General features: G+C 49.6%; 1 protein-coding gene across 1 annotated transcript in view; it reads left to right on the top strand.

Annotated features, from left to right (window-relative positions):
* The window catches only part of DOCK5 (dedicator of cytokinesis 5), a 65412-nt gene extending 40757 nt beyond the window's left edge, over positions 1 to 24655 (top strand). The window contains exons 29-52 of the mRNA XM_063420147.1: positions 951 to 1045; positions 2579 to 2657; positions 2997 to 3097; positions 3879 to 3937; positions 4372 to 4526; positions 5382 to 5467; positions 6973 to 7129; positions 7297 to 7337; positions 7433 to 7523; positions 7714 to 7833; positions 9489 to 9578; positions 10305 to 10409; positions 11793 to 11934; positions 14215 to 14296; positions 14496 to 14580; positions 15076 to 15162; positions 15582 to 15758; positions 17089 to 17172; positions 17668 to 17805; positions 19381 to 19547; positions 20178 to 20355; positions 21137 to 21272; positions 22492 to 22580; positions 23878 to 24655. Coding sequence (XP_063276217.1) covers positions 951 to 1045; positions 2579 to 2657; positions 2997 to 3097; positions 3879 to 3937; positions 4372 to 4526; positions 5382 to 5467; positions 6973 to 7129; positions 7297 to 7337; positions 7433 to 7523; positions 7714 to 7833; positions 9489 to 9578; positions 10305 to 10409; positions 11793 to 11934; positions 14215 to 14296; positions 14496 to 14580; positions 15076 to 15162; positions 15582 to 15758; positions 17089 to 17172; positions 17668 to 17805; positions 19381 to 19547; positions 20178 to 20355; positions 21137 to 21272; positions 22492 to 22580; positions 23878 to 23979 — 2646 coding nt within the window. The 3' untranslated portion in view covers positions 23980 to 24655. The remainder of the gene's footprint in view (positions 1 to 950; positions 1046 to 2578; positions 2658 to 2996; positions 3098 to 3878; positions 3938 to 4371; positions 4527 to 5381; positions 5468 to 6972; positions 7130 to 7296; positions 7338 to 7432; positions 7524 to 7713; positions 7834 to 9488; positions 9579 to 10304; positions 10410 to 11792; positions 11935 to 14214; positions 14297 to 14495; positions 14581 to 15075; positions 15163 to 15581; positions 15759 to 17088; positions 17173 to 17667; positions 17806 to 19380; positions 19548 to 20177; positions 20356 to 21136; positions 21273 to 22491; positions 22581 to 23877) is intronic.
* Positions 24656 to 27751: the final 3096 nt, after the last annotated feature.

Raw genomic sequence — 27751 nt, 5'->3', positions numbered from 1 at the left:
GTGCTGCTGTTTCCAGCCCAGCTTGGCACCACCCCTGGCTGGTTTAGCACTTTTGGGAATTAATTCCCATCCTCAAGGTGCCCGTGTCAAGCCCAGCGCGCTCCCTCAGGCTCTGATTTAATAATGCCAAAAGGATTTTTCCTGAGGCAGCACCCAGGGCTCCATTTCCCCATCAATACTTTGCCAATTCTTCAGCCCAAACTGTTCAGCTCAACAGATTTTTTTTGCTGGTGATCGTTTCAAGGGGGTGGCTCCTCCTTTGACCTTCTCTGTGTCCCTCTCATTTTTGAATATTAAAGTGCTGCTGCAGAGAACAGAATTGATTTAAGAGCTCAGAGTGGCTTTTGTACCTGCAGAGACCACGAGGAGGAGATCAATATTCCTGATATTCCTTTCTTTTGCTCATCTCTAATTTTCCTCTTTTTTTTTTTCCCTCAGTCTGCAATTCAACCTTGGTTTTTTGCCCAAGTTTGAAGTCTTGTTTGGAGGGTGTTTGTGCAAATAACACAGAACAATTCCAAATCACATCTCTGTTGTTGTATTCACTGCCTCTCCTTAACTGTCCTTAAGCTGGACCAGGAAAGATTTAACTAATTAATGAGGGAAAATCCATTTTTAGATCATTCTGGTGCACTGCCACCACTCAGATTTGGGAACAATCCCTGCAGTTTTGGTTCTGCTCTCCAGCCCAGCTCGTGGGGACTCCCTCCAGCAGAGCTTAATGCAAAACCAGCACAGACAGATTTAATTAAAACAGACCAAGCTCTGTGCAGTCATTTCCTGCCGGGATGGATGAGATGTCAGCAGTAATTCCATTATTGGCTCCATCTCACACAATGGGCAGGGCTGATTACCAATCAGCCTGCTCATTAATCAATGAAATCCCAAAGATTTGCATTCCACGAGGCCACAGCACCATCCCAACCTGCCGGGCTTTGCTTTCCCACCAGGATTTCCTGATGGAGACCTTCATCATGTTCAAGGACCTGATTGGGAAGAACGTGTACGCAGCAGACTGGATGGGGATGAACATGATGCAGAGCAGGTACAGGCTGAGCCCCAGGGGGGTTTCCCTGAGATCTGTTGGAGTCCAGGACACCCCTGTGGCCACCCTGGAGGGTTTGGAGACCGGACAGGGGGTCTGGGGTGCCCTCTCCTGGGCTGGGGGCACCCCAGGGCTTTGGGACCCCTTCACTGGGCTGGGGCACCCCAGGGCTTTGGGGCACTTTGGGCTTTGGGACCCCTCCCCTGGCCTGGACAGAGGGTCTGGGGATGAACATGATGCAGAGCAGGTACAGGCTGAGCCCCAGGGGGTTTTCCCTGAGATCTGTTGGAGTCCAGGACATCCCTGTGGCCACCCTGGAGGGTTTGGGGACAGGACAGGGGGTCTGGGGTCTGTCCCAGGGGCTCAGGCAGCCTCACACAGAGCCCAGGAGGGCACTGCCTCTGATCCCTGCCACGGCAGTGAATGCCCACAGTGTGTGAAGAATCACAAGCTGGGAGAATTCAAAATAAGCAGTAGTTAGTTTATCACAGAGTGTGAATGGAGAATTTAGGATTTTTAGTATATGGAGGAATTGGGGAGTGGTCCTGCCCTCCTTGTTCTGGTTCTCATCCCCATTTTCTGTTGAGCTGTGTCACAAGGATTGGTTCAGAGCAGAAATGCCAGGTTAACACAGGCAGTGAGCATTGGTGAGATTCTGTCAATAAAAAGTTCCTTGTGGCCGTGGTTGGGTCAGGGAATGGTACAAAGGGCCCGGGACCCTCTGACCCGCCCAGTCCTGCTCTGCTGGAGACGCCCTGCAGAGCTGGGACAGAGCTGGGAGAGGATGGAGAATGAACAACCCTGGGAACACGGACTGGGGACTCAGCCTGGCTGCTCTGGCTCCGGCCTGAGACCTTTGGGCAAGGGAAGCTCCAAAACCTGATTGCCTTGGGAACAGCAACCCCGAGGAGAACCCAGGGAACAGCAACCCTGAGAATCTGTGAGTTTTGGTTTTTTCTTCCTAAAAACACAGAAAAGAAGGATGGATTCTGCAAGCTCGGGTTCCCAAGGGTGTTTATTCTTTATCTCTCTGTTCTCTCTCTGCCTGCAGAGGCCACCAAGGCCTGACTGCCCCAGGTCAGGAGGTCCCAGACCTTTTTCTGCCGCTTCTCTGACCCAACCGCCTTCTACAGTGTATTTTTATTTACAATTGCACACCAGTTAACTCATACCTGTCCTGAACACTGTCCTAAACCAGTCCTGGGTGCCACCTAAACCAGTCCTGTGTCCCAGCAGGAGATGGAGTGTGGAGAGGAAGAGGAGGAAGAACAGGACAACTCCCTGATTCCTCCACCTTGGCTTCCCACCCTCTGTTCCAAAAACCCCAAATCCCACATTTTCACCCCAAACTAAACTGTTTATTTCACACTCTTGTGGCTTGGATTTCTTCATGCAATGTTGGGGATTTTTTCCCAGATTTGGAGGAATTCCTGCATTTTTTGGGAGCTCACACACAGGCGCTGCAAACCCAGAGCTGCATTGGGGCTGATTTTGTTACAGAATTCCCTTTTTTATGTTTTTATCTCTCTGCAGGGTTTTCCTCCGGGCAGTGAATCAATTCACCTCCGTCCTCAACCGATTCTTCCTGGACCCAGCTAGTTTTGAGCTCCAGGTGATTCTCTTGTTTTTTCTGGATTTTCTTATGGATCCCAGACCTGACAGAACAATCCCATTTTTAGCAGCCTGCAGCTCCCTCCACTTTCTCCTCCACCTTTCCCCCCTGCACTGCGGATCTGGGGTGGCTGGGGGCTCTGTGGATGCATAAATCTGATTTTAAACCAGTTGCCTGCAGTTTAAATTACTGGTTTAATTTGATTTTAAGCTTGTAGCTCACTGTGGTTCCCCTCCTCATGGAGGGGGCTCTGAATTTGGGGCTGGGCAGGTTTTTTTTGGTGCCTGTTGTTGCTTTCCCTTCCTACCCTCCCATTTTAATCTCTTTTCTCTCCCCCAGCTCTGGAATAACTATTTCCATTTGGCCGTGGCCTTCCTCACCCACGAGTCCCTCCAGCTGGAGACCTTCTCCCAGGCCAAACGCACCAAAATCATCAAGAAGTGAGGCTTTTTTTGAATTTTTTTTTCATTTCAAGCCCCTTTTTGCTGTCAGGGAGCTCCATTTGGGCTGTTCCAGACACCCCCAGGAAATGCTGATTTAAGGGGGGTGGTAAAGGGGGACCAGGACGAGGTGTCAGGGCTGGAAATCGTGGCTGGTTTAATTTTGGTTAGACAGATCTTGAGTTTTTTTAATTTTGGTCAGACAGATCTTGAGTTTTTTTAGCACCTTGCCAGGATTCTGTCCACTGGAAGGAAAATGGAAAGGTTGTCATGATTCCCAAAATTCCCTTCTGCAATCCCTCAGCCTTTATGGTCAGAGGAATCCTTTTTAGTCCCCCACCTTTTACTTTTCATTTATTTTTTTCAGAGCCATTCATAGCCCCAAACCAGCAATTTTTAGCCACTGAGCAGCTTTTACCTCTTCATTTCCTCAGAATCTGCTGCCTGGATATCTCTGAGCATCTCCACAGACTTTTCTTAGGATTTGTCCCCTTTTTTTTCCTGCAGAAGTGGCTTGAAGAAGCCTGAAAATGAAATCTTTTCTCATTGACTCGATGTCAGCAGTTAAAGCTTGGGGAAAAAACCACCAAAAATCCAAAGTGGGGTGGGATTGCAGGGGAGGAGTTCAGGAAATCTGAATTCCCAGGAAATTCTGCTCTCAGCAATCTCCAGAGTGAGCCAGGGCCATTTGAGGCTTTGCCCTTCACCAATTTTCCAAGGATCATTCCAGAGTTTGGGCCTCTCTCATCTCTTCCTTTCAATATTTTTATTTTTTTTCTAGGTATGGGGACATGAGGAAAGAAATCGGCTTCAAAATCAGGGATATGTGGTACAACCTGGGTGAGTCCCAGCTGAAGAATTCTCTTTATTCCAGCTTTTTATTCCTTTATTTCCTTACAAAAGCTGTTTAAAGTGGGGAAATGCACTTAGAGTTCAGATGTTTCAGCACACAAAAACCTCTTTTTTTCTGTGAATAACTCAGAAAAGCTGATTTTTTCCTCACATCAGCTGCTGAGATAATTTCTTAGCTCCCCTCCAAAGGATTTTCTGCCGTGTAAAGGATGAGTGGGATTTTTGAGAGCCCCTTTTTTTGGGATTTACAATTCACAATCATTTCTTTGGGCTATTCCTGAATTCTGGAGTTAATTCTCCCTTTAGTGACATCCACATAAACCCCACACTGTGAGCAGGGTGTTTGCTGTGTGAAAAATGTTTTAAACATTGGGAAATCCAAATTCTGCCACTGGCTGTATTTGACTTGAAATTTCTTCCAGGTCCCCACAAAATCAGATTTATCCCGGCCATGGTGGGGCCAATCCTGGAGGTGACACTGGTGCCAGAGCCTGAGCTGAGGAAAGCAACAATTCCCATTTTTTTTGACATGATGCAGTGTGAGTTCAACTTCAGTGGCAATGGGAACTTCCACAAGGTAAGGGATGCCATGGATAAGCGATATATAAAATAATAGAGGTATTAAATACAATATAATATGAAATATGTATCTATAATATGCAAAAAACCCACAATATTTTAATATATAATATTATAGATACAATATTATGTGTTATGTAATGTCATATTCATTACATATGTATATAAAGTATGTATAAAATATTCATATCTATTATTTATATCTATTTATATATTTCATTTTTATACCTACTATGTCTATAAATGTCTATAAATAACATTTCTATAAAATAATGTGTGTTAAATAATATATAAATATATATATACTAAATATATATATATATATATAATACAATACATGTATTTGCAATTGATAATCCCTGTTTTCCTCTTTTTTGATAACCCCTGATTTCCCCTTTTTTCACCCTTCCCTGCATTTGCAGAGGTGTCAATGCCCACCTCTAAACTGGGAAGCATTTTGGAGACCCTCAGAGGGTCTAAAATGTCATTTTACCTTTTTATTTACCTTTACAATAACACCATAAATCCCCCTTACAACAGACTTCTGGCTCTGACTCCCCAGAAAACTGCTGGGCACTCAAAATTAGGATTATGTGGTTGTTTAATTACACCAGAGCATGGCTTTGTGTGGTGAGAGAGGGAGGATTTGTATTTCCTTGCTCCAATCTTGTCAATTTTGGATATTTTTTTTACTCTTTTTATTCCTCCCCAGCGCTGTGAACATCCTGACCCCCAGCAAGTGCTGGTGGGGAGGGTCAGGAGCACCCCAGGCTGCTCCTCAGAGCTGCTCCCTGCTTGATTGGGGATTTTTTTTTTTTTTTTTTTAATTTTAAATTTTATTTTGCCTTTCCAGTTTGAAAACGAGCTGATCACCAAGCTGGACCAGGAGGTGGAGGGAGGCCGAGGGGATGAGCAGTACAAGGTCCTGCTGGAGAAACTGTGAGTGTTATAAACCACCTGGGGGCTCCTCTTACATCTTTCTTTATTTTAGAGTTAATTTGGCTCCTTTTCCAATGCAAAGAGGCCTTAATTCATTAATTATTAATTATTAATTACTCCAGTGAGCAGGGAGCTGGTGCAGAGCTGTGCAGGGGTTCTGGGGCTGATTGCCCAAAATTGAGGGGTTTGTTCTGCCCTGAACTGGAGATGGAATTCAGGGTCAGCTGCCAAACTGGGGAGGGGGCAGCAAGGGCAAGAGCAGGCTCAGAGTTAAAGCAAAATTGGAGTTTTTAGCAACAAAAACTCTTTTTTTTTGACCAGCAAGGGCTGTCCTGCCCTGCCTTGGGTGTCTCAGGTGTGTGCTCAGCACTGAGTGTCCACACAGGGGAGCGTTGGAGCTTTTGGGTAATTCACACCAATTCCCAACAGTAATTCCATTTACTGTTCCTTCTTTTATCCTTTCCTGCCAGGGTCAGGATTAAACGCTCCAGACGGTGTTTTGTCTTCAGACTCAGATGTTTATTAATTCTTAACTTTGTTACAGTCTCACAAGCTGTGAGTTGTAGCCAACAACATAAAAATGGTTCCTATCTCATTCTCTGCAAGGTCTTTTAAGCACAAATTGTCCAACTGAGAAAAGACACCTCGATTATTTTTACGTTTAACCCAATAACCAAACACCCCTGGCCAGCAATGCGAATTTTTCTACCCAATTACAATAAAACACCCAGACCCATGGAGAAGGTGACAAAGAAGAACTCAGCCTACACCCTAAATCCCCCACCTTGTTTTATATCCATTACTGTATTCTAAACCCTTAAACTCTGAGTTTTGCACCCTGTGCTGTCACACACTTCTATCCAAACCCCACACCCACAATCCCAGAGCTGTCACTCAATTTTGGGAGCCTTCTCCAAGACCTTGATGGCCTGGGAGGGCTGGGCTGGAGCAGGGACTGGGCAGAGCTGGGGAATAAAGCAGAGATTTATTGAAAGGGCTTTAGGGTGAACCTTGGGCAGGACAAGAGCCTGGGCAGGGCTGCACCCAAGGTGGACCCAAAATGGGCACAAAATGGACACAAAATGGACACAAAATGGGCACAGAATGGACACAAAATGCACAGCCGGTCCCGAGGTCTCCCACTTTTGATAAGTTCTGGTCCATTTGCACATTGGGGTTTCACTGTCCCATTGCAGCCCCAGGTTCTGCAGTCCCATCCTTCTCGTTCCTCCCTCAGCCCCCCTTGTTTGTGCTTTTGGGCTGAACCCTTGTCCCAGCTGTCCTTGGGGTGCAGCAGGAACAGGATTTGTTTTGTGTCCCTGCTGTGTGAGGAGCTGAGTGAGCCTGAGTGTGAGCTCAGAGCTGCACCCTGGGCACCACAGGGGCTGAAATACAGGAAATAAAAATGAAGACATCATTTTTATCGGGTGCAATGCAGTGTTTTCCTGGGGGTCAGCTCTGCAGTTCCCAGCAGCTCCCCTGAGGTGTCCCCGCTGTCCCCGCAGGCTCCTGGAGCACTGCAGGAAGCACAAGTACCTGGCAGCCTCGGGGGAGGTGTTTGCCCTGCTGGTGAGCAGCCTGCTGGAGAACCTGCTGGACTACAGGACCATCATGCACGACGAGAGCAAGGAGAACCGCATGAGCTGCACTGTCAACGTGCTGGTACAGCTGGGGACTGTCCCCTGGGGTGGGGACACTTCCCCTGGGCTTGGGGCATCTCCCCTGGGCTGGGTCACCTTGGAGTTTGGGTCACCTTGTGGCTTTGTGGCCCCTCCCCGGGCTGAGGGCACCCCAGGGCTTTAGGACCCCTCCTCTTCTGGTTTTGGCAGAATTTTTACAAGGAGAAGAAGCGAGAGGACATTTACATCAGGTAGGCAGGGTCCCTCCATGAGGCTGCAGGGAACCTTTGCTGCTCCCTTGGGTGCAGGAGCCCTTCACAGCCACAGCTGCTCTTGCTTTGCCCAGGTACCTGTACAAGCTCAGGGACCTGCACACGGACTGTGAGAACTTCACAGAGGCCGCCTACACCCTGCTCCTGCACGCGGAGCTGCTCCAGGTATGGCAGGGCTGGGGTTAAACCAGGCACAAAGAGCCCAGAGTAACCAAATCATTTTATTTTTTATTTTATTTCCTCCTGAGCAGCTCCAGGCATGCCAGGGCTGGGTTTAAATGGGGCACAAACAGCCCAGTTCAGGATTTCTCTGGGAATATTTCAGCTCTTTCACCTCTGCCTTTTCCCGTGCCAGTGGTCGGAGAAGCCGTGCGTGCCTCACCTGCTGCAGAGGGACACCTACTACGTGTCCTCCCAGCAGGAGCTGAAGGAGAAGCTCTACCAGGAGATCATCTCCTTCTTCGACAGGGGCAAGGTGAGGGGCTCGCCCTGTTCCTGCTCCAGGTCCTGCCCTGCAGATTCCCTTTGACTTGGATTCACAGAATTCACAGAATTCACAGGATTCACAGAACACACAGAACTCACAGAATCACAGAATCACAGGATTCACAGAATTCACAGGATTCACAGAATCTCAGGTTGGAAGAGACCTCCAGCATCACTGAGTCCAACCCAACACCTCACCTAAACCATGAGTGCCACGTCCAGACTTTGTTTAAACTCATCCAGGGATGGTGACTCCACCACCTCCCTGGGCAGACAATTCCAATTCTTTATCACCATTTCTGTAAAAAACTTTTTCCTGATATCCAGCCTAGATTTCCCTCGAGGCTGTGTCCTCTCCTCCTGTCAGTGCTGCCTGGAGAAAGAGCCCAGCCCCACCTGACACAGCCACCTTTCAGCCATTTAGCATTTTGATGATTCTCTGTGGATAAATGGATTTTTTAGGCAGATTTGAGGTTCCCCTTGCCAGGCCTGGCTGCTGGGAGTTGCTGTGCCCTCACTGCAGCCCCTGTTCCTTCCTTCACCTCTCCTGTCCAGCTGGGGTCAGCCCTTCCCACAAACCAGGAGGTTTTAGGGAGTTGTAGGGTTTGGGGTTTCCTCACTGGTGAATTCTTGACTCAGTGGCTGTGGCAGGCTGGGGTTGGATAAAGGTAAATCAGATGTGGTTCACTCCAGGCTGGGATTTTGACAGCACTGCCATCAACAGGGCAAATGCTTTGTTTGTCTGGAGGTGTTCAAATCTTATTTCTGTGTTGGCCAAAGAGGGTAAAAGCAGATGTGGACCCACAGCAGGCTGGGATTTTGGGATTTTGGCAGGGATCAAACTGTCAGACCATCAGCAGGGCACTGTTTGTCTGGAGGGATTAAAATCCCATTTCTGTGCTGACCAGAGGGTGTCTGCAGAGCGAAGCTGCTGGAGGGGAGCAGGGAGCAGTGCTGGTGTTTTCCTCCCTCCCCTGGGAGTGGCTGCTGTCAGGTTTTGGGGTTGCAGGGAGAGAGGCTTCCCTGGCTAGCACTGACCCTGCAGAGAGGGTTCTGCTGGGCTTTAAGTTGAAATAAGGGAATTTTCAGTGGGATCTTGGGAGGGAATTCCTCCCTGTGAAGGGCTGGGCTGGAATTCCCAGATTTGCTGTGGCTGCCCCTGGATCCCTGGCAGTGCCCCAGGCCAGGCTGGAGCTCCCTGGGGCAGTGGGAGGTGTCCCTGCCATGGCAGGGGGTGGCACTGGGCTTTGGGGTCCCTCCCCACCCAAATTCCACAATTCCATGGTGAGACAAACCCAAGGAACCCCTGTCCAAGGAGGAGACCACGAGGGCTTCCCTGTCTGTGTTCAGACCTGTCCTTCCTCCTCCCAGTTTGTCCTCTCAGGGTCTCAGTGCAGACCTGGCTTTGCAAATCTCTCTCAGCTCCCCAAATCACAAGATCTGTGTGACTGTAATAACCCCTCCTAAATAATAATAAAAAAAAGCCCAGCAGAGTCTGAGGGAAACCTGGCAGAGCATGAAAGCAGTGCCTGAATTCAAATCAGCTGCAGTTTTTGTTGACCTGTCTGTGCTAGGGGAGGCTTTTAACTTTTTAACTTTTAACTGAGTCTTTCATGTTTCCTGTGCTCTTCTTCCTCCGTGGAGATGTGGGAAAAAGCCATCCAGCTGAGCAAGGAGCTGGCTGACATGTATGAAAACAAGATCTTCGACTACGAGGGACTTGGTAACCTCCTGGTGAGGCTTTTTTCCTCCATTTCCAGCAGGCTTAAATTAATGCTGTTCAAGCAGGATAAGCCTAAAGTACATTTATGCTGAAGAAAAACAAACCAACTTAAGCCCGTGGCTTTGTGAAGGTTAGGAGTAGAATAAATATTTTTGTAGTTTCTTTTGACCTCCTAATCAGCATGATAATGCCATGTGCAGATGTTTAGAATTCTTGATTTCAGCCAAATGAAGTAAGAACAAGGTGTATTTCCAGGCTCCACAAATCTCAGCACCTTGTTATGTCTGTGGTGAAAGTGCTGGCCATGAACATGGAGCTGTAGCATCCTCTTGGCTTTAAATTCTGCTTTTTAGTGGTTCAGGGTGGGACCAGATGCTCTTTATGTCCTTTCACATCTGCCCATTTTATTTCTGCCAGCTCTCTGACATTTGTCACATTTGTGGCCGCTCGCTTGCAGAATGTATTTGTGTTTCATTTGTTTTCCCACAATGAGGGAAGGATTTCAAGGATCCTTCTGGAACCCTAAAAGCGCCGTTCTCGTGGCTGCAGAGCAGGAAATGAAGTTGGTTCTGGCCCAGATAAAGCAAATATTTAATCAAGGAAATGGAGGAGGATGAGAGGCTGCATCAAAAAGCAATTGTGAATTTTGTGCAGAGGGCAGAGATCAGGAACTGGCCCTGGGAATGTTGAGCTGGAGCGTTCCAGAGTGAAAGTGTGGTGTTGCTTTTCTTTTCCAGAAAAAAAGAGCCACTTTTTATGAGAATATCATGAAGGCCATGAGACCTCAGCCCGAGTACTTTGCTGTTGGATACTACGGGCAGGGTTTTCCCTCTTTCCTGCGGGTAAGAATCCTTCCCCACCTGACTTCTGCAGTGCTGCACACCCTAAAAATCACAATTTTCACAGAGCTTCCAAGAAAATCTGGTGCCAAACTCCTTTTCCTTTCAGTGGCACTGACAGATCTAAATCCCAGGAGTGTTTCAGAGCATCTCAGTGTCTAAAAAGAGAAAAGCCAGAGGTGAAATTGGGTGTTAGCAGCTTGAGCAGAGTCAGGGTGTTACAATAGGTTCTTTTAGATGATTGATTAGTTCTTCTGTGGATTTGAGTAGATTTTTTAATCTTTTGTGCCTGAGCTCCCTCTGCAATGTGATTGTTGCTGTTAGAAAATGTTCAGCCTGTGAAGAATTTCTCCTGTTGCTTCTCAGCAAAGCAAATTTTGAGGACAGGGATCGTTTCAGTGATCAGGGAGAGTTTGTCCCACTCACAAGAATTCAAGTGCAAAGGTGCTTCTTAATTAAGACAGCTGCTGAGCGCTGCTGGACCTGTGTGGAGGAGAGGAATGACTCAGATCAAGGTCAGCAAGGCTGAAAATATTCCTGTTATTTAAAATCCAAGGCCATTTCACCACCTCAGGCTGGAGCTGTTTGAAGTTCTGGCCTTCAGTGGAAGCTAAGCGTAGAAAAAGAGAAGGAGTTTAAGTTAGAACTGTGTGAGGAGATGGCATGGAAGGTTTTCAGCTCCAGGTTATATTTTGGAATCCATCCCTTCCAGAAATCACTGCCAGGTGGAAAAAACAATTGGCCATGGCCTGGTGTTGGGTGTGGAGAGCAAAACTGCCAGGGCTGGACGTGGTGGGTGCTGCTCAGGAATGGGAGTGAGCTGAAATTCCCCCTCTGTGCCCTGGGAGCTCACAGCAGGGCTGGCAGGCAGGGAATTCTAGGAATTTCTGTGTTTAGGAATTTCTGGTTTTAGGAATTTCTGTGTTTAGGAATTTCTGGTTTTAGGAATTTCTGTGTTTAGGAATTTCTGGTTTTAGGAATTTCTGTGTTTAGGAATTTCCTGGCACATTTATCCTGTCACTAAAAGCCAGCTCCTGGCTGGGAGTGCCAGTGTTGAACCTGTGAGTTCTGCGAGGTGTGAGCAGCTCTGGGCTCTTTGTGTGGGCATCAGCAGCTGCTCGAGGATGTCCCTGCTCATTGCAGGCCTTTCAAAGCTCCTTTCCCACTCTGTTTGATGATTCTCTGTGGAGAAATGGATTTTTTTGACAGATCTGAGGTTCCCCTTGCCAGGCCTGGCTGCTGGGAGTTGCTGTGCCCTCATTCCCTCACCTCTCCTGTCCAGCTGGCCTCACCCCTTCCCACAAACCAGCTCTGGGAGGGGGCTTGGCAAGCTCTGTCCCACTGCTTTATTGAATTTTAACCCCCTTTTCCTTCTCCTGCCCACAGAACAAGGTTTTCATCTACCGTGGCAAGGAGTACGAGCGCAGGGAGGATTTTAACCTGAAGCTGCTGACGCAGTTCCCCAGTGCTGAGAAGATGACCAGCACGGCCCCTCCAGCAGAGGAGATCAAGGCTTCCCCCAAACAGTGTATCTTTTGGGTTTGGGGACATTTGGGGACACCCCAGAGCTGCCTCTGCCCCACAGGGATGCACCTGGTGGAGAGCAGAAATGATATTTGAGGGGATTATTGCTCCAGGAGGGTGGAGGCAGGCACGGGGCATGAAAATGCAGAGTTGTAAGGATGGATTTAAGAGGCTCTGTGAGGCTGGCAGAGTTAAAGAAGTTGCTGTCAGGGTGAGGAGCGTTTTGCAGGGAGGATTCCCTGTGTTCTCTCTCAGCTGCTCCGTGGTGGGACCCAGCTGGGTGTTTTGGGGTGAAAAATGTGAAATTCAGGCTGGAAAGTGGCACGGAAAGTGAGGCTGCTCCCTTCTTCCCTGCAGTCCATGAGCATTTATGAAGTGCTGGGGTTTGTGTGGTTTTTCCCCCTGAAAGTCCCTTTATAAGAAGTGTTACTGTGTCACTGGAAATTGTTGGGTGCAGAGCCCTTAGTACATTTTAATTCTCATTTTTCCCCCTTGCTGGTGGGACTCCAAGCTGTGTCCCGAGCTCCCCACCAGGGTTAAGACCCTTGAATTGTGAATCTGAGCCACTGGAGATGCTCCAGCTTCCTGCCAGTGTCCTCAGCTGCTGCCTCCTGGAAGATCATGCCAGGAAAACCAAATTCCTGGGCCTCCAGCCCGTGCTCACCAGGCCAGGCTGGAGAATCTGAAGGTCCATTCTGGCCCTCAAGCCCTGTGCACAGCGGCCCAAGGCAGGCAGGGACAGCAGAAACTTCCCCTGCAATCCTCCTGCCAAGCACTCAACCCACAGAGGAAATTAAAACCCATTCGAGGCCAAACTTGGTATCAAAGCTGCCTCTTCTGGAGCTGCTTTGTTTCAGCTGCTTCCTCTGCATCTGTTTGTGTTTGTTGTGATGTTGCTGGCTGGGGATGAAGCCGAGCTGCAGAGTTTGGATGCAGATCTGAATCTGGATGTGGATCTGACCCGTCCCCAGGTTTGGGGGTGTTGGGTTCCGGGGCTGTGGCCCAGCCCTGGGATGGAGGAGCAGCTGCAGGGCCTGGATTTGGGACACAAACCCCTCCTGGGGAGTGCCCACATCTCTGCTGTGTCAGGCAGACCTTGCTGCTTCTGCCCTGGGTTTTACTTTCAGGCTCCTCTAACCTCCTTTGCCTCAGGCTCTTTTTTATTTCTTTAGGCTGGGATGGGTTTTTTGGGTTTTTTTTTCTCTTTTCTGTCAAAATACCTCGTTCTTCTCTTGGTAACCTCATGCTGGGGCTGCCAGGGGAGCTGTGCTGAGCCTCAGGGGCTCCCCAAAGCTGCCCAGTCCCCCCAGTTGAGCACTGGGAGCTCGGCAGGGCACCAAGCCCAGGCTGTGCTGAGACACAGAATTCATTCAGAGCCTGATCTGATCTCGCTGCAGGCAGGGTGACTCTGCTCTGGCTCTCCAGATGCTCTTGAGATGCCTCAGGGAATTACAGGATGTGTGGGGGCTGCTTTAACCCCCACTGAAACATTCACAGGGCAGGGCATTCAGAAATCAGCTCCTAACAGGGTCAGACTGGCTGAACTTTGCTTTTCCAGCCAGGTTTTTGCTGCTGTAAAGCCTCAGCACAGCCCTCAAAGCAGAATTTTGGAGGAGCACAATAAGTTTTGTGCTTGGGGATGCAATTACCAAGATTTTTTTAATGTTTGTCATTCCTCACAGGTGCAAAAGCAAGGGTGAAGCAATTCCTTAGTTCATTTGGCTTCAGGAGTCTAAAAAGTGGCAGGGAAGGAGCAGCAGCCTCTGATAAATCGCTGTGGGCTGAGAGAAGAGCCCGATGCACCCACAGAACCTCCTGTTGCCTTTTTCTTGTCTCCCAGAGCAGAAATCCGGGGTGCCCGGCATTCCCAGGTGTTTTCACAGGGAATTTCAGGGAATTCTCAGGGAATTCCCACTTCTGGCAGTGCCCAAGGCCAGGCTGGAGCAGCCTGGGACAGTGGATTTGTCCCAGGGGGTGGCACTGGGTGGATCTCAAGGTCCTTTCCAAGCCAAACCACTCTGGGATTATTATTTGTAAAGTCATTCTCATTTTGGGTTTTAAATTCAATTTTAATTAATTATAATTTAAGGAGCCTCTAAAGTGCAAGATGCAACATCTAATGCCTGTGATTGGTGATGAATTAGTCAGGTTTAAAGAAAAATACTTAACGAGAGCACAGGGAGCTGTGGAAGAGTCTGACAGTGGAAACAGGAAGGGTTTTTCTCTCCCTCTCCCATTTCCCCAAAGGATTCCCAGTTTTTTATCCTTAACCAGAGCTGCTCAGATGTGCAGTGCTTCATTGTGAAGCCTGTGATGAACCTGCCACCAAATTACAAAGATAAACCTGTTCCTGAGCAGATCTTAAAGTAATTCATTTTTCTTCCCCCTTGACCTTCTGTTTGTGTTTTCCCCACTAACTCGGGCACTTTGTGTGAATTGTGTAAATTGTGTAAATTAATTGTGTAAATTGTGTAAATTCCTCCCCACAAACTGAAACACTTGAACATTTGAGTGAGGAGGGTGAGAGGTGAGGAAAAATCACCTTTTTACTCTGCTTCTTCCCAGCTACTACAGAGCCAACGAGGTGCAGCAGTTCACCCACTCCAGACCTGTCAGGAAGGGAGAGAAAGATCCAGACAATGAGTTTGCTGTGAGTGCTTTGCCCTCTGTTTGTTTTGTGGGTGCATTTTTGACCAAAACCTTTTCCCTCTTCCTGTGGAGGTTGGGAATTAGGAGATAAGACAGAGGAGAATCACAAGAAATTCAGAGAGGAGGTGAAAGAGGTTTTCTCCAAGTCTCTGCATTACAGATCAGATTTTCTCCCAAAATTAAATTTAATTAATTAATTAAAAAGTAGGAGAATCTAAATTTTAATTTTAAATTTTAAGTAAAAAAGCAGGAGACACAAAAGGGCATTGCAGCCTCCACCTGAAGCTGGGGGTGATGTCAGGAGGCTCCAGAGTGGAGTTTTGATGTTCAGAATCCAGAGATGTGGGCTCCATCCCAGCCAGGGCAGGTGGGATTGGCTGTGGAATTCCTGCCAGGCCCTTCTGGAAGCCTCAATCCACACAAACAGAGTTGAATTCCAAGCCCAATATTTCCCTCACATCTCAGATCTTTTTTTTTTTCTCTTTTTTCTGCCCAGAACATGTGGATAGAAAGGACAACCTACACCACAGCTTATTCATTTCCTGGCATCCTCAAGTGGTTTGAGGTCAAACAGGTCACAACGGTGAGTTCTGCACGAGGGCTCCTCCAATCCCTCCTGGAATTCCATTCCTCAATGGAATAAAGCCTTGGAACCCTTGGGAATGCCAGCCACTCCTTCCACTGCTGGATGTGGCACAGATAAAAGGAAATTATTTTGTTTCTTGCTCAGTGGAGAGGAATGAATCACAGAACCACGGAATCCCAAAATGGTTTGGGCTGGGGGGACCCTGAAATGATCCAGTGCCACCCCTGCCATGGGCAGGGACAGCTCCCACTGCCCCAGGGTGCTCCAGGGGCATTGCCAGGGATCCAGGGGCAGCCACAGCAAATCTGGGAATTCCATCCCAGCCCCTCCCCACCCTCCCAGCCAGGAATTCCTCCCTCAAAAATGGAATGAAGGCTCACAAGGTTCATTCTCACTGTGTTTCTGCTGTCCCCCAGGAGGAGATCAGCCCCCTGGAGAACGCCATCGAGACCATGGAGCTGACCAACGAGAGGATCACCAACATTGTGCAGCAGCACACGTGGGACAGGAGCCTGCCCGTGCACCCCCTGTCCATGCTGCTCAGCGGCATCGTGGACCCCGCCGTCATGGGGGGCTACACCAACTATGAAAAGGTCCTGGGACACCCGGGGAGCCCCTCTGGGTGCTGGGAGAGCTGGGAATGTTCACCTGGAGAAGGGAAAGCTCCAGGGAGAGCTCAGAGCCTCCCTGAAGCCTCCCACTAGCAGTGGGAAGGCAGTTAAAACTAGAAAACACCAAGTCTGTGCAGCCACATCTGGAAATATTCATTTCTGCTTCATATTTTCCTATTTCAGCTGCAGATCGGTGCAGAACATTTGGCTTTAGTGGGAGGCTAAAATCTGAGTTTTAATGGTTTCATTGCAGCCAAAATCCAAGGCTGGGGTTTTTGACTTCTTTCCTCTTGCAATAATTAAGCACTTTCAAGGAAAATCCTCTTTTTCCTTGAAAAAGCAGCCCTTTCCCAGGCTCACCTCCCTCCTGTTCAGGATCAGACCCCCAGCCCTATAAACTTGAACCACAGTCCAGTTTTACAGAAAAAAAAAAAATAAAAATATATATATTTATTTTTTAGAGGCTGAAATAGCTCAGAGACACAAATGAAGAACTTATTAGAGGAATTTATCTAGGAAAAAAAACCAACAAAAGATTAATCTGGCCAGGAATCGAGATCCATTTCAATGGGATACATCAGGGGAATTGGCAAAATTTGAAGTTTTCAGTCCAGGAAAGTGGATTTGTGTTTGTTCCACTTCAAACCAAGACCAGGTTCTGCTGATTAAAGTAAACCCAGGAGAAGTGGAGACTAAAGGTGCTTTGCTGAAGGAAGGAGCCCAAATCCCAGCAGGGGGTTTTATTTCTGCTGAATCTCTGTGAGCAGCCCCGGGTGAAAAGGAGGGATTTAAGGGCTGAAATCAAGGAAATTGCAGCAGGAGCTGCCTTGCTCTCCTTGGGGCAGCTGAGGGGGTTTGGGTGTCCTTGTGGGCTGTGGGGCACTGAAAAATAAAGGAGATTTTTTGAAGTCAGAACGGGAGGTTTTGGGTCTGCCACTCTCATTTAAGTGAGAAGTGATGGAACCTCAGTTATTCAAATCTGCTTTGTGAGAGGGGGATCAGGACTGAGCAAAACCTTGCTGATGCAGTAACTGTTTTTCCATGTGTTTCACTGGGAAAAAGTGTAAATTTTTAAAATAAAAAAGTGGGGTTTGCTCCCTTCTCCCAGCAAATAACCCTGGTTCTTTGTCCCTCAGCTCAATGCCAGCAAAATTTGGGTTTACTATGAGGAATAATGGCAATGAATTGCTTTTAGAGGGTTTTTTCCTCAGAGCTGCCTGAGGAAGCGGTGTCTGTGTCACCTGTGTCACCTGTGTCACCTGTGTCGCCTGTGTCACCTGTGTCACCTGTGTCATCCTCTCTGTGCTTCCAGGCCTTCTTCACCGAGAAATACCTCCAAGAACATCCTGAAGATCAAGACAAAATCGAGCTGCTCAAGCAACAGATTGCTATACAGGTATGGAACTGGGAAAGAGCTGGGGGAGTGGGGAAGAGGGAATCACGGAATCCTCAAATGGTTTGGGTGGGAAGGGACCTTAAAGCTTTGAATTTGTTGGGGTGTGAAATGGGTGAGGAATTGAGCTCAGTCTTTAAGGAGCCTGGAATGTTTTGGGTTGGAAAACACCTTAAATTCATCTATTCCCACCCTTGCCATGGGCAGGGACAGCTTCCCCTGTCCCAGGGGGCTCCAAATCCCATCCAAAATCCCCAAATGGGCAAAAATGCTGATGTTTGTTCAACACCTGGAGCTCCAACACTGAAGTCCCCTGACTGTCACCAGCTCTGAACCAGCAGCTGAGCTCCCTTACCCTGTCACTGTTCATTTTCCCCTCTGCAAACCCCAAACACGTTGATTTAAATCCTTTAATTCGATCTGAGCCGTTCACCTCGCGCTCTGGGGAAGCAGCAGGGCTGGTTGGTGCCCCTGCAGCTCATTCTGCTCCTCCCTCAGATGCCTCTCCTGGCAGAGGGGATCCGGATCCACGGGGAGAAGCTGACGGAGCAGCTGAAGCCGCTGCACGAGAGGCTCACAGGCTGCTTCAGGGAGCTCAGGAGGAAGGTGGAGAAGCAGTACGGGGTCATAACTCTGGTGAGGGAGCCTGGTTTCTCCATGTTTGGCCCCAGAGGAGCCCAACTCCCCCTTTTCCACCCGTGGGTGGGTGTGAGGTGGTGCCACAGAATCCCAGAATCGTCAGGGCTGCGAAAGAGCTGTGAGACCAACGAGTCCAAGGTGTGCCCAAACCTTGTCCCCAGCCCAGAGCTCCTTGGACACCTCCAGGGATGGGGATCCAAACCCCCCTGGGCAGTTCCAATCCCTGAGCTCCCTTTCCATGGGGAAATTCCTGCTGCTGTCCCCCCTGAGCCTCCCCTGGCCCAGCCTGGGGCCGTTCCCTCTCCTCCTGTCCCTGTTCCTGGAGCAGATCCCAAATCCCCCCGGCTGTCCCCTCCTGTCAGGGACTGTGCAGAGCCACAGGGTCCCCCTGAGCCTCCTTTTCTGCAGGCTGAGCTCCTTCCCAGCTCCCTCAGGAATTCTCCAGCCCCTTCCCAGCTCCCTCAGGAATTCTCCAGCCCCTTCCCAGCTCCCTCAGCCCCTCCTGGGGCTTTCCCAGCTCCCTCAGCCCCTCCTGGTGCTTTCCCAGCCCCTTGCCAGCTCTGTTCCCTTCCCTGGTCTCACACCAGCCCCTCCAGGTCCTTCCCAAACTGGAGGTCCCAGAACTGAACACAACCCTGAAGGTGTGACCTGCCCAGTGCCCAGCACTGCCGCTCCCTCATGGCAGTGCCGCTCCCTCATGGCAGTGCCGCTCCCTCATGGCAGTGCCGCTCCCCTCATGGCACTGCCGCTCCCTCATGGCACTGCCGCTCCCTCATGGCACTGCCGCTCCCTCATGGCAGTGCCGCTCCCCTCATGGCAGTGCCGCTCCTTTGCCGGGGCAGTGCCGCTCCCTCACGGCAGTGCCGCTCCCCTCATGGCAGTGCCGCTCCTTTGCCGGGGCAGTGCCGCTCCCTCATGGCAGTGCCGCTCCCGTCATGGCAGTGCCGCTCCCTCATGGCAGTGCCGCTCCCTCACGGCAGTGCCGCTCCCTCACGGCAGTGCCGCTCCCCTCATGGCAGTGCCGCTCCCTCACGGCAGTGCCGCTCCCTCACGGCAGTGCCGCTCCCCTCACGGCAGTGCCGCTCCCTCACGGCAGTGCCGCTCCCTCACGGCAGTGCCGCTCCCTCACGGCAGTGCCGCTCCCTCACGGCAGTGCCGCTCCCCTCATGGCAGTGCCGCTCCCCTCATGGCAGTGCCGCTCCCCTCACGGCAGTGCCGCTCCCTCACGGCAGTGCCGCTCCCCTCATGGCAGTGCCGCTCCCCTCACGGCAGTGCCGCTCCCTCACGGCAGTGCCGCTCCCTCACGGCAGTGCCGCTCCCTCATGGCAGTGCCGCTCCCTCATGGCAGTGCCACTCCCTCATGGCAGTGTCGCTCCCCTCATGGCAGTGTCGCTCCCCTCATGGCAGTGCCGCTCCCTCATGGCAGTGCCGCTCCCTCATGGCAGTGCCGCTCCCTCATGGCAGTGCCGCTCCCTCATGGCAGTGCCGCTCCTTTGCCGGAGCAGTGCCGCTCCTTCATGGCAGTGCCGCTCCCTCATGGCAGTGCCGCTCCCTCACGCCGTCTCCCCGCAGCCCCCGGCGCTGACCGACAGGAAGCCCAGCAGGTCGGGCTCCGTGGTGCTGCCCTACATCATGTCCTCCACCCTCAGGAGGCTCTCGGTCACCTCCGTGGCCTCCTCCGTGGCCTCCGTCTCGTCCACCTCGTCCGACAGCGCGTCCTCCAGGCCGGGCTCCGACGGGTCAGTGAGTGATTGATTCCCTGATTGATTGATTGATTCCGTGATTGATTGAGTGATTCCGTGATTGATTGAGTGATTCCGTGAGTGATTGAGTGATTGGCAGTGATTGATGGCTGGGGGGATATGCCTTAGGCAGGATCAGGTACTCTGAAAATCAAGTTTTATTCCATGGAAATACTGTATTGTCATTTTACAGAGTGAGGAGTGCAGCCCTGAAATGTTGAGTTTTGCCTGGGGAGTGCTGAACCACACAAGCTCCTCACTCTCCTGGCCGTTCCCATCTCATTTATTTCCAGGCTGCCCCTTAAAACAGGCACAGACCACTCGATGAAGCCCCCTTGGTGCAGTTTTCTGCAAGAACAAGAAGCACCCTCCGAGCCCCTCTGCAGGCAGGCAGGGTCTTGTTTATCAGAATTGCAAGCAGATCACACTTTACCTTGGACAAAAACCACACAATATTCAGAATTCCAGGGGCAGCAGCACAAATCTCATGGAAAAATCCACGGTCCTGCCTCACTTTGTCACAATAATCCCTTACAGAAACTGAGAGATGGCAGCTTTTTAACAAACAGCCCTTTCCTCGTCTGATGGACTCGTGTTTCATGTTTTTCTCCCTCTTTTTGGCCACAGATCCACCCTGGAGCCTCTCTTGGAGAGGAGAATCTCCACATCTTCCAGAGCCGAGGAGCTGCCTGTGAAAGAGGATGGTGACAACAGGATCAGCAAACTCAAGAGGAAGGAGTGGAGCATTAGCAAGTCTCAGGTTATTGTGGAGAAGGAGCCAGAACCAGAACTGACTTCCCAAATGGTAAAAAAACCCAATAACAAAAAATTCCCAGTAACGACAGCAATAACAAAACCCACGGCAGGAGCTGAGTGTTCCCACTGCTCCCAGCCCTGCTGCTCAGGGGGAACTTCATGAAACACTGGGAAGGGTTCAAATACCAAAAAGCCTCCATCATCTGAGTAATTCCCTTTATTTTCAATTTGGAAAATCGCTGTCACAGGCCCCAACTGCAGCTTGGCTGGAGGTCCAGGCTGGGAGCAGGAGGCTCAGGGAGGAGCAGAGCAGAGCCCGGGGTGCTCTCAGCACCACGGCAAAGCCCTGGTTTTGTGGGAGAGGCAGAGATCCAGCTGCCAGCCAGATGTTGAGCTGCTCTCAGGCAGCACCGCTGCACAAATCCAGTGTCCTGTGAGGGGCAGAGCCCTTGGGTGGCTCAGGGAGTGGGGAGAGCTGCTCTGGTGGTGCAGTCAGCAGCTCTGGGAGCCTGCATGTGCCCGGCTGTGCTGTGCTGCAGCCCCGTGCGAGGCCAGGGTGGGCATTCCTGGAGGAATAAAGCAGAAGAAACCCCCAGGGGAGGCTGGGGAGAGGAACAGGCTGGAGGCTGCTGGGCTGGGAGGCTCCCAGTGGGGATCAGAGTCACTGGCACAGCTCTGGGTTACCTGGCTGTACTCACCTGTATATTTTTGTGTCTCTAGGACAGCTCTGGGTTACCTGGCCGTGCTCACCTGTATATTTCTGTGTCTCTAGGACAGCTCTGTGTTACCTGGCCGTGCTCACCTGCCTGTCTGTGTCTCTGTCCCCGCAGGGCGCGGCAGGGAAGGCGCAGAGGCCCAAGAGCCTGCAGCTGGGGGACGGCAGGCTGAGCCTGCTGCACGGCTCCTCGCTGCAGCAATGCAGCTGCAGCCCACCCCCCATCACCCCCAAAACCCCCCGCACACAGAGTGAGTCCTGGGCCGGGGCTCTGGGGGAATCTGAGTTTGGGCAGGGAGGAGCTGCTCAGAGTTGGATCAGAGCGGCTCAGGGCTCGTTGGAAGTCCTGAAAATCAAGATTTATTCCATGAAAATAAGCTTAAAATTGTTACTGTAGGTCAGTGTTGTTCCATTTTACACATGGGAGGTTTGGGCACAAGCAATGGGAACTGAGCCCCAGCTGCTGCCTCTGGAGCCCCAGTTACCCCCAGTGCATCCCAGTGCATCCCAGTGCCTCAGTTTCCCCGGAGAACAGGGGTTATTGTTTCTGGCAGATAACAGAATTTGGCTGTGGCATCAAAGATCAGATCTTGCCCATCCCTTGTTAAAGCATCAGAGGAATTCCAGTCTCTGGGTTTTCAGTTCCTTCCTTGTTTTCTCCTGGACGGGAAGGATGGGAAGAGACTTCTCCCAGGGCACTGAGTGATGGGACACAGGGAACAGTTCTAAACTGGGCAGGGTCAGATGGGATTTTGGGGAGGAATTCCCCCCTGTGAGGGTGGGGAGGAGCTGTGGCTGCCCCTGGATCCCTGGCAGTGCCCAGGGCCAGGCTGGAGCCCCCTGGGGCAGCGGGAGGTGTCCCTGCCATGGCAGGGGTGGCCCTGATGGGATTTCAGCTCCTTCCAACCACACCCATCCCATGATTCCCTGAATTTCGGGAAGGTTTATTGAGCCCTGAGGTCTTTTTTCCTTTTGTTATTTGCTCTTTTTTCTTTTTTTTTCTCCTATTTATTCTTTTTTCTTCTTTTCTTAATTGTTCTTTTTTCCTTTTTTCTTATTTGTTCTTTTTTCTTTTTTTGTTTTTTTCCTTTTTCTGTTATTTTTTCTTTTTTCCTTATTTTGTTTGTTCTTTTTTCCTTTTTCTGTTATTTGTTCTTTTTCCTTTTTTATTTGTTCTTTTTCCTTTATTATTTGTTCTTTTTTCCTTTTTCTGTTATTTATTCTTTTTCCTTTTTTATTTGTTCTTTTTTCCTTTCTTATTTGTTTTTTTCTTTTTTTCTTATTTGTTCGTTTCCTTTTTTCTTATTTGTTGCTTTTTTCTTTTTTTCATTTTTTCTTTTTTCCCTTTTTTATTCTTTTTTTCCTTTATTTTCCTTTTTTATTCTTTTTTTTTCCTTTTTGTTTTCTTCATTGTTCCTATCTTTTCCTTATTGTTTTTATTACTTCTCCTCTCCCTGCTGCTGTCTCCAGGCTCCCCCTCCCTGCAGGGTGATGGATTGGCCACGCCGCCCCCTCCTCCACCCAAGAGCAAACCCTACGAGGGCAGGAACTCCGTGGAGGTGAGAAATGGGGGCTGAAAAGGGATTTTGGGGAGCAGCTTTGGGACAGGAGGCACCACTGCAACCTTCCAAACACTCCTGGGGGTGCTGCTGCTCCAAACCTGTCCCATCATTTCACTGCTTCACTCCCTGAAACATCAAAAGAAGGGAAAAAAGGAATTTTTATCTGTTTCAGACAGTGGAATGCAGTGCCTTTATTATCATTATTTTTCTTTCCAAGTGAGAGTTTGGGTTGTCCTTGTGCAGGAAAAAGGTGTGTGGGGCTGGGAAGAGACATGGAAAACACACCAGGCAAAAGTCTCAAAAACACCACCAGCCTAAAATAGTGCAATAATTTGGCCTGAAAACAAAGTGTGGGGGTCAAAATCACAATTTTCAGATGTCTCCAATGTCTCCTTCTAAGCCTGACCTCAGCAGAATCTGATTTTTCAAGCCACTAGTGACTTTAAAAAGCCTGTATTTAAATCCTGCCCTTTGTCTGAGTCCCACGGAGAGATTTTCCTGCAGGAATCTCACAGTGCCCCTTTGCCAGTGCTGCATCACTGATGTTTCTCTCACACCTCGCTGTCTCCGGGCTGTTTGGAGTCCCTGATGTGCAAATTTTGTGTCAGAATCGTTCACCTGCCCCTGAAATGGAGGTGCTGGTGATGCCAGCGTAATTCCTTCCCAGTGGGGAGCACAGAAAGGATCCTGTTGTGGCTGTTCCCTGCCAGGAATTCCTTTTGCAATGGAAAGGGAGGGATTCCTCCCCAGTGCAGCTTCCAGACAGGATTTGGGAGTACCTGAGTGAGATAAACCGGGAGTTATCCAAAAAGAATTCCAAGGGTGATCACACTTAACGGCTTCAGCAGGCAAGAAAACAACTCCTCGCTTTGTTCTGTGCTGTGTCTCTGGAATAAAGCTTTGAAGTACGAGATAAGGAGGAAGATTTCCTTCTTTGCCTTTGATTTGGCTGGAGGTGACTTTGTGGAGCTGTGCCCAGCAGAGAGATCCCTTCACTGCTCAGAGGTGCAAGCTGGAATTTCTGTTCTGTGCTCGAATCATTCAGGGCTTTGGGTCAATTTTAGGGGAAAAAAATCACCCAGGTGTCAGATTTTTAAAGGCAATTGGGCATTTAAGTGTCTGAGGAAAAACAGGGCATTTGACTGATTTGAAATAAGTGGAGTTAAGTGTCCACTTTTAGAAGAAATCCCAACAGAACTCTGATTTTTTTTAAGTGTTTACCCTTCATTTGGTGAAGCCAAACCCCTCACGCTTGCCAGCAGTGCTGATTTTCCTGTGTGTTCCCCCTCCTCAGGTTGCTCCACCACTGCCCAGCAGAAGAGAGGCCAAGCCTCCCCCTCCGCCCCCCAAGGCCAGGAAATCCAGCGTGGTGTCCTCGGAGCAGGGGCTGCCGTGAGGGTCTGGGGGTTCCTGCACCTCCCCTGGAGCTTTCCTGGGAAATGCCACCAAGGAGCTGCTGCTGGCACCGGATTCCCTGTGCTGTGTTTGCCTGGGCAGCACTGACACACCAATCCCTGCTGGAATTCTCTCTCCTGGTCTGTCTGTCCCCAGTTCCTCACTGCTGCTGGCACTGGATTCCCTGTCCTGGTTTGCCTGACACACCAATCCCTGCTGGAATTCTCTTCTCCTCTCTCCTGCTCTGTCTGTTCCCAGTTCCTCACTGCTGCCATCCCAGCAGCTCCTTCCCAGTGGAACTGGGAATGCTGGGCTGGTCTCACTGGTGTCACTGCACTGGGCTGCCCTGCCTGGGGCAGGCTCTGCTCAGCTGGGTTTGAGTCTCATTTTGTGCTTTTTAACGAGGTGGGAAAATCCCTCCTGGGAATGATGGAGTGACAGAAGCTGCACTTGGGCCAGGGCTGGACTGGTACCAGTTACACCAATACCAGGGCTGGACTGGTACCAGTTACACTGATACCAGGGATTTACTGGTACCAGTTACACTAATACCAGGGCTGGACTGGTACCAGTTACACTGATACCAGGAATTTACTGGTACCAGTTACACCAATACCAGGACTTTCCTGGCACCAGTTACACTGATCCCAGGGGATTGACTGGTACCAGTTACACTGATCCCAGGGATTTACTGGTACCAGTTACACTAATACCAGGACTTTACTGGTACCCTCTGCACTGATCCCAGGACTTCACTGGTACCAGTTCCATAAACAGCTCACGGCCTGTTTATTTATCGTCAATGTTGATGAAGATTTTGCTTTCTCTTTCAGGAAATCAATTTATTTGTTAATTCTCTTGTTTTGCTTCTGATGATCTTGTAGAAGTCGGGAAGAGCCACTCAGACCCTGCTGACAGCAGGAAATGCAATTATTGTTGGGTGGTTCTTGTTCTCCCCTGACTGAAATGACTTTCTGACCTTACTGAAAACCCAAAGTTTGTTAAACTTAATGAAAAGTTTCCTCAGCAAAGGCTTTTTCAGGGAAAACAAAACCCAACCCAACCAAAGCCACCCCCGGGAGGGTTTTGCTCAGACTGAAGCTGTCATTTTCTTTTGTTCTCCCCAATCCTTTTGACATCAGCGTGGCTGCAGGGGCTGCTGCGCTGCCCTGGGAGCAGATTTCCCTCATCCAGAGCCATCCCAGATTTCCATCACCTCTGGCTTGGCGCTGCCTGGGAGGTGGCACTGCAGTCACATCCCATCCATCCCCAGCACGCAATTCCAGCTGCCTGCGGGCTGCTGCTTCCCGGGGGAGATCCTGGGAAGCTTCCTGGACATCCTGGCCAGCTTTTCCTGCCTCTCTGGGGCATTTTTGGACGTGTCAGCTCCTTTTTGTGCTCTTGGACACAGACACTGCTTGACTTGAAAGCCGCTGGGTTTTCTTATCTTGGCGTTTGCTGCCCTCCCTCCCTTCCTGCTGCGCTCACACCGAGCCCGGCGTCCTCTGGAACTTCACTGCAACAACAACTTCGAGTCTGGGCGGAGAATTTCACGTCAGGGAGAACATCAGGACGTGGCCTGAGCTGTCTGGAGCTCATCTGAACAGCAGCTCCTGTTAATTCAGTGCCTTTCCCCACTCTGACCTCAGTCCTGGGTGCTTTTCTGGGCAGGTTGGGTTTCACTCCTCCAGGAGCACAGCTGGGATCCAGGAATGGTTTCCTGGGGTGGGCAGACAGGCTGAGCTGTCACGTTCAGGAGTTTTGGCATTTTGTGACTTTGGAGTTCTCTTTTCCAGCCTTTGTGTTCTGTTTTAACCACCTGAACACACGGAGGTACCTTGTGCACTGGGTTTTTCCTGGAGAAGGGAACCACTCGTGCAGAAATCACTCACAGGGGCGGGGCTGCCCTTGGGAGGAATTTTCCAGTTGATCTTTAACCTCCTTTTTGCTCTTTTCCTCGGGGAGGTTTGGCTGTGGCTGCATTTTCTGCAGTTGCAGGCCAGGATTTGGGACAGAATCCTTGGCGTGTCAGGGGTTCATTGTCCCTCCCTCCCTTGGACTGCCAGGGGTGGGAGCAGCTGCCTCCTCCACCTCTGCTCTGCTCCTCTCACCTGAAACCTCACCTGGCCTTGCTGCTCACCTGTTCAGGCTTCTCCTCTCTCTCCCTCTGCCTGCCCAGTTGGGCACTGGGACGGGCACCCTCCGAACTGGGAGGAGAGGAGCAGCTGACACCAAAGAATTCACAACGAGTTCTCCCTCCCCAGCACATTTCAGGCATTTTCACTGGCAGATTTGCCAGAAATGGCTCTAAATTTGGTTAATTTTTCCCCTTCTCAGCATTATTTATGTTCTAGAGTTTGTAAACGTGTCCCACCCCTCGTCCTTTTGGCAGTGTCCCCACCCTGGTGTCCAGTTCTCTCACCTGGCTGATCAAAGTTGGCATCACTGGCTCAGAGGTGCAGGGATGGAATTTCTGTTCTGTGCCTGAATCATTCAGGGCTTTGGGTCAGTTTTAGGAGAAAAAAATCATCCAGGTGTCAGAATTTTAAAGGCAATTGGGCATTTAAGTGTCTGAGGAAAAACAGGAAAACAGGAAAAACAATTTGACTGATTTGAAATAAGTGGAATTAAGTGCCCACTCTTAGGAGAAATCCCAGCAGAACTCTGATTTTTTTAAGTGTTTGTTCTTTGCTTGAGCACCTGCCTGACTTGAGTTGTGAGATTTAATTTTCACAGACAATCTAAGGTGTCTCTTTGTTTTTTTAAACCAGAATCATCTCTTCAGGTGAATTGGGTGCTTTAGAAATATTTTGAACTGGAGGGTTAAAAATAGGAATAGACAGTCTGCAATGATGAGCTCTGCACACCACAAATTGCAGCAATTTCTGCCCAATTCGTGATTTTGAATAAAATCTCAAAGTCAGAACATCAGAGGAGACAAAACCTAATCCCATTTCAGAGCCAAGCTCTTCAAAGCTGCTGTGAAATCACAACTCTTGGAGGATTTCACTTTTTCTCCTTTGGAGCAATGTGCTCAACACTTGTTTTCTGCAGCTTTTAATTAAAATTTGCCATGCTGTGATGAATTCCTTTTAAAATGTGACAGCCTCTAATCCCCAGCAGGGGCAGAGGGGAGCAGGCAGCTTTTCCTTGCAGTGGATTATTGGATTAGGAAAGGACACAGATTCCAGGGAGAGCTCCAGGATGGATGTGCAGAGGTTTTTTGGGAATCTGCATCCCAAAAATTCCCTTTTCCCAGCCCAGTGTTTGCTCCAGCCTCACACCCAGTTGGACTTGGCAGTGGCAACGCCCCAGATTTTCTTCTCCTTATTTATTTTTATCGTTGTAAATGGAAATAATGACTTTAAATCTGTAATATAATTAATTTTTATATATAGCAAAAACATTCCTGACCTGCTTTTGCTACCTTCTCTTGATTGTTTTTATTTTTAATTAAAAACTTGACCTTATTTTTTCTGCTGCAGACCAAATCCTCTGGTGGACCCAGAGTGAGCTTTTCCAAAGACTCCAGCAGGGAGGAAAAATATCCAAATAATGTGATTTTCTGGCTGTCCAAGAGCCCGAGCTTCACCTGATTCTTTTAACAGAACATGAATTAAAATAAATTAAAATTTAGGACACTTTGGGCACTACAGGGGTTACCCAAGGGAGGTTCTGTTTTTCAGGTCCTCGTGGTGCTGGTTTGTGTTTTTAGGCAGAGGTGGAAGCTCCTCAGCAGCTCCAAATTTCACCCCAATGTAAATTTGATTAAT

Source organism: Prinia subflava, chromosome 29 (genome assembly GCF_021018805.1).
Source record: "Prinia subflava isolate CZ2003 ecotype Zambia chromosome 29, Cam_Psub_1.2, whole genome shotgun sequence".
NCBI classification, from domain to species: domain Eukaryota; kingdom Metazoa; phylum Chordata; class Aves; order Passeriformes; family Cisticolidae; genus Prinia; species Prinia subflava.
The sequence above is the reverse complement of the archived record's forward strand: the minus strand, read 5'-3'. Positions and strand labels throughout refer to the sequence as shown.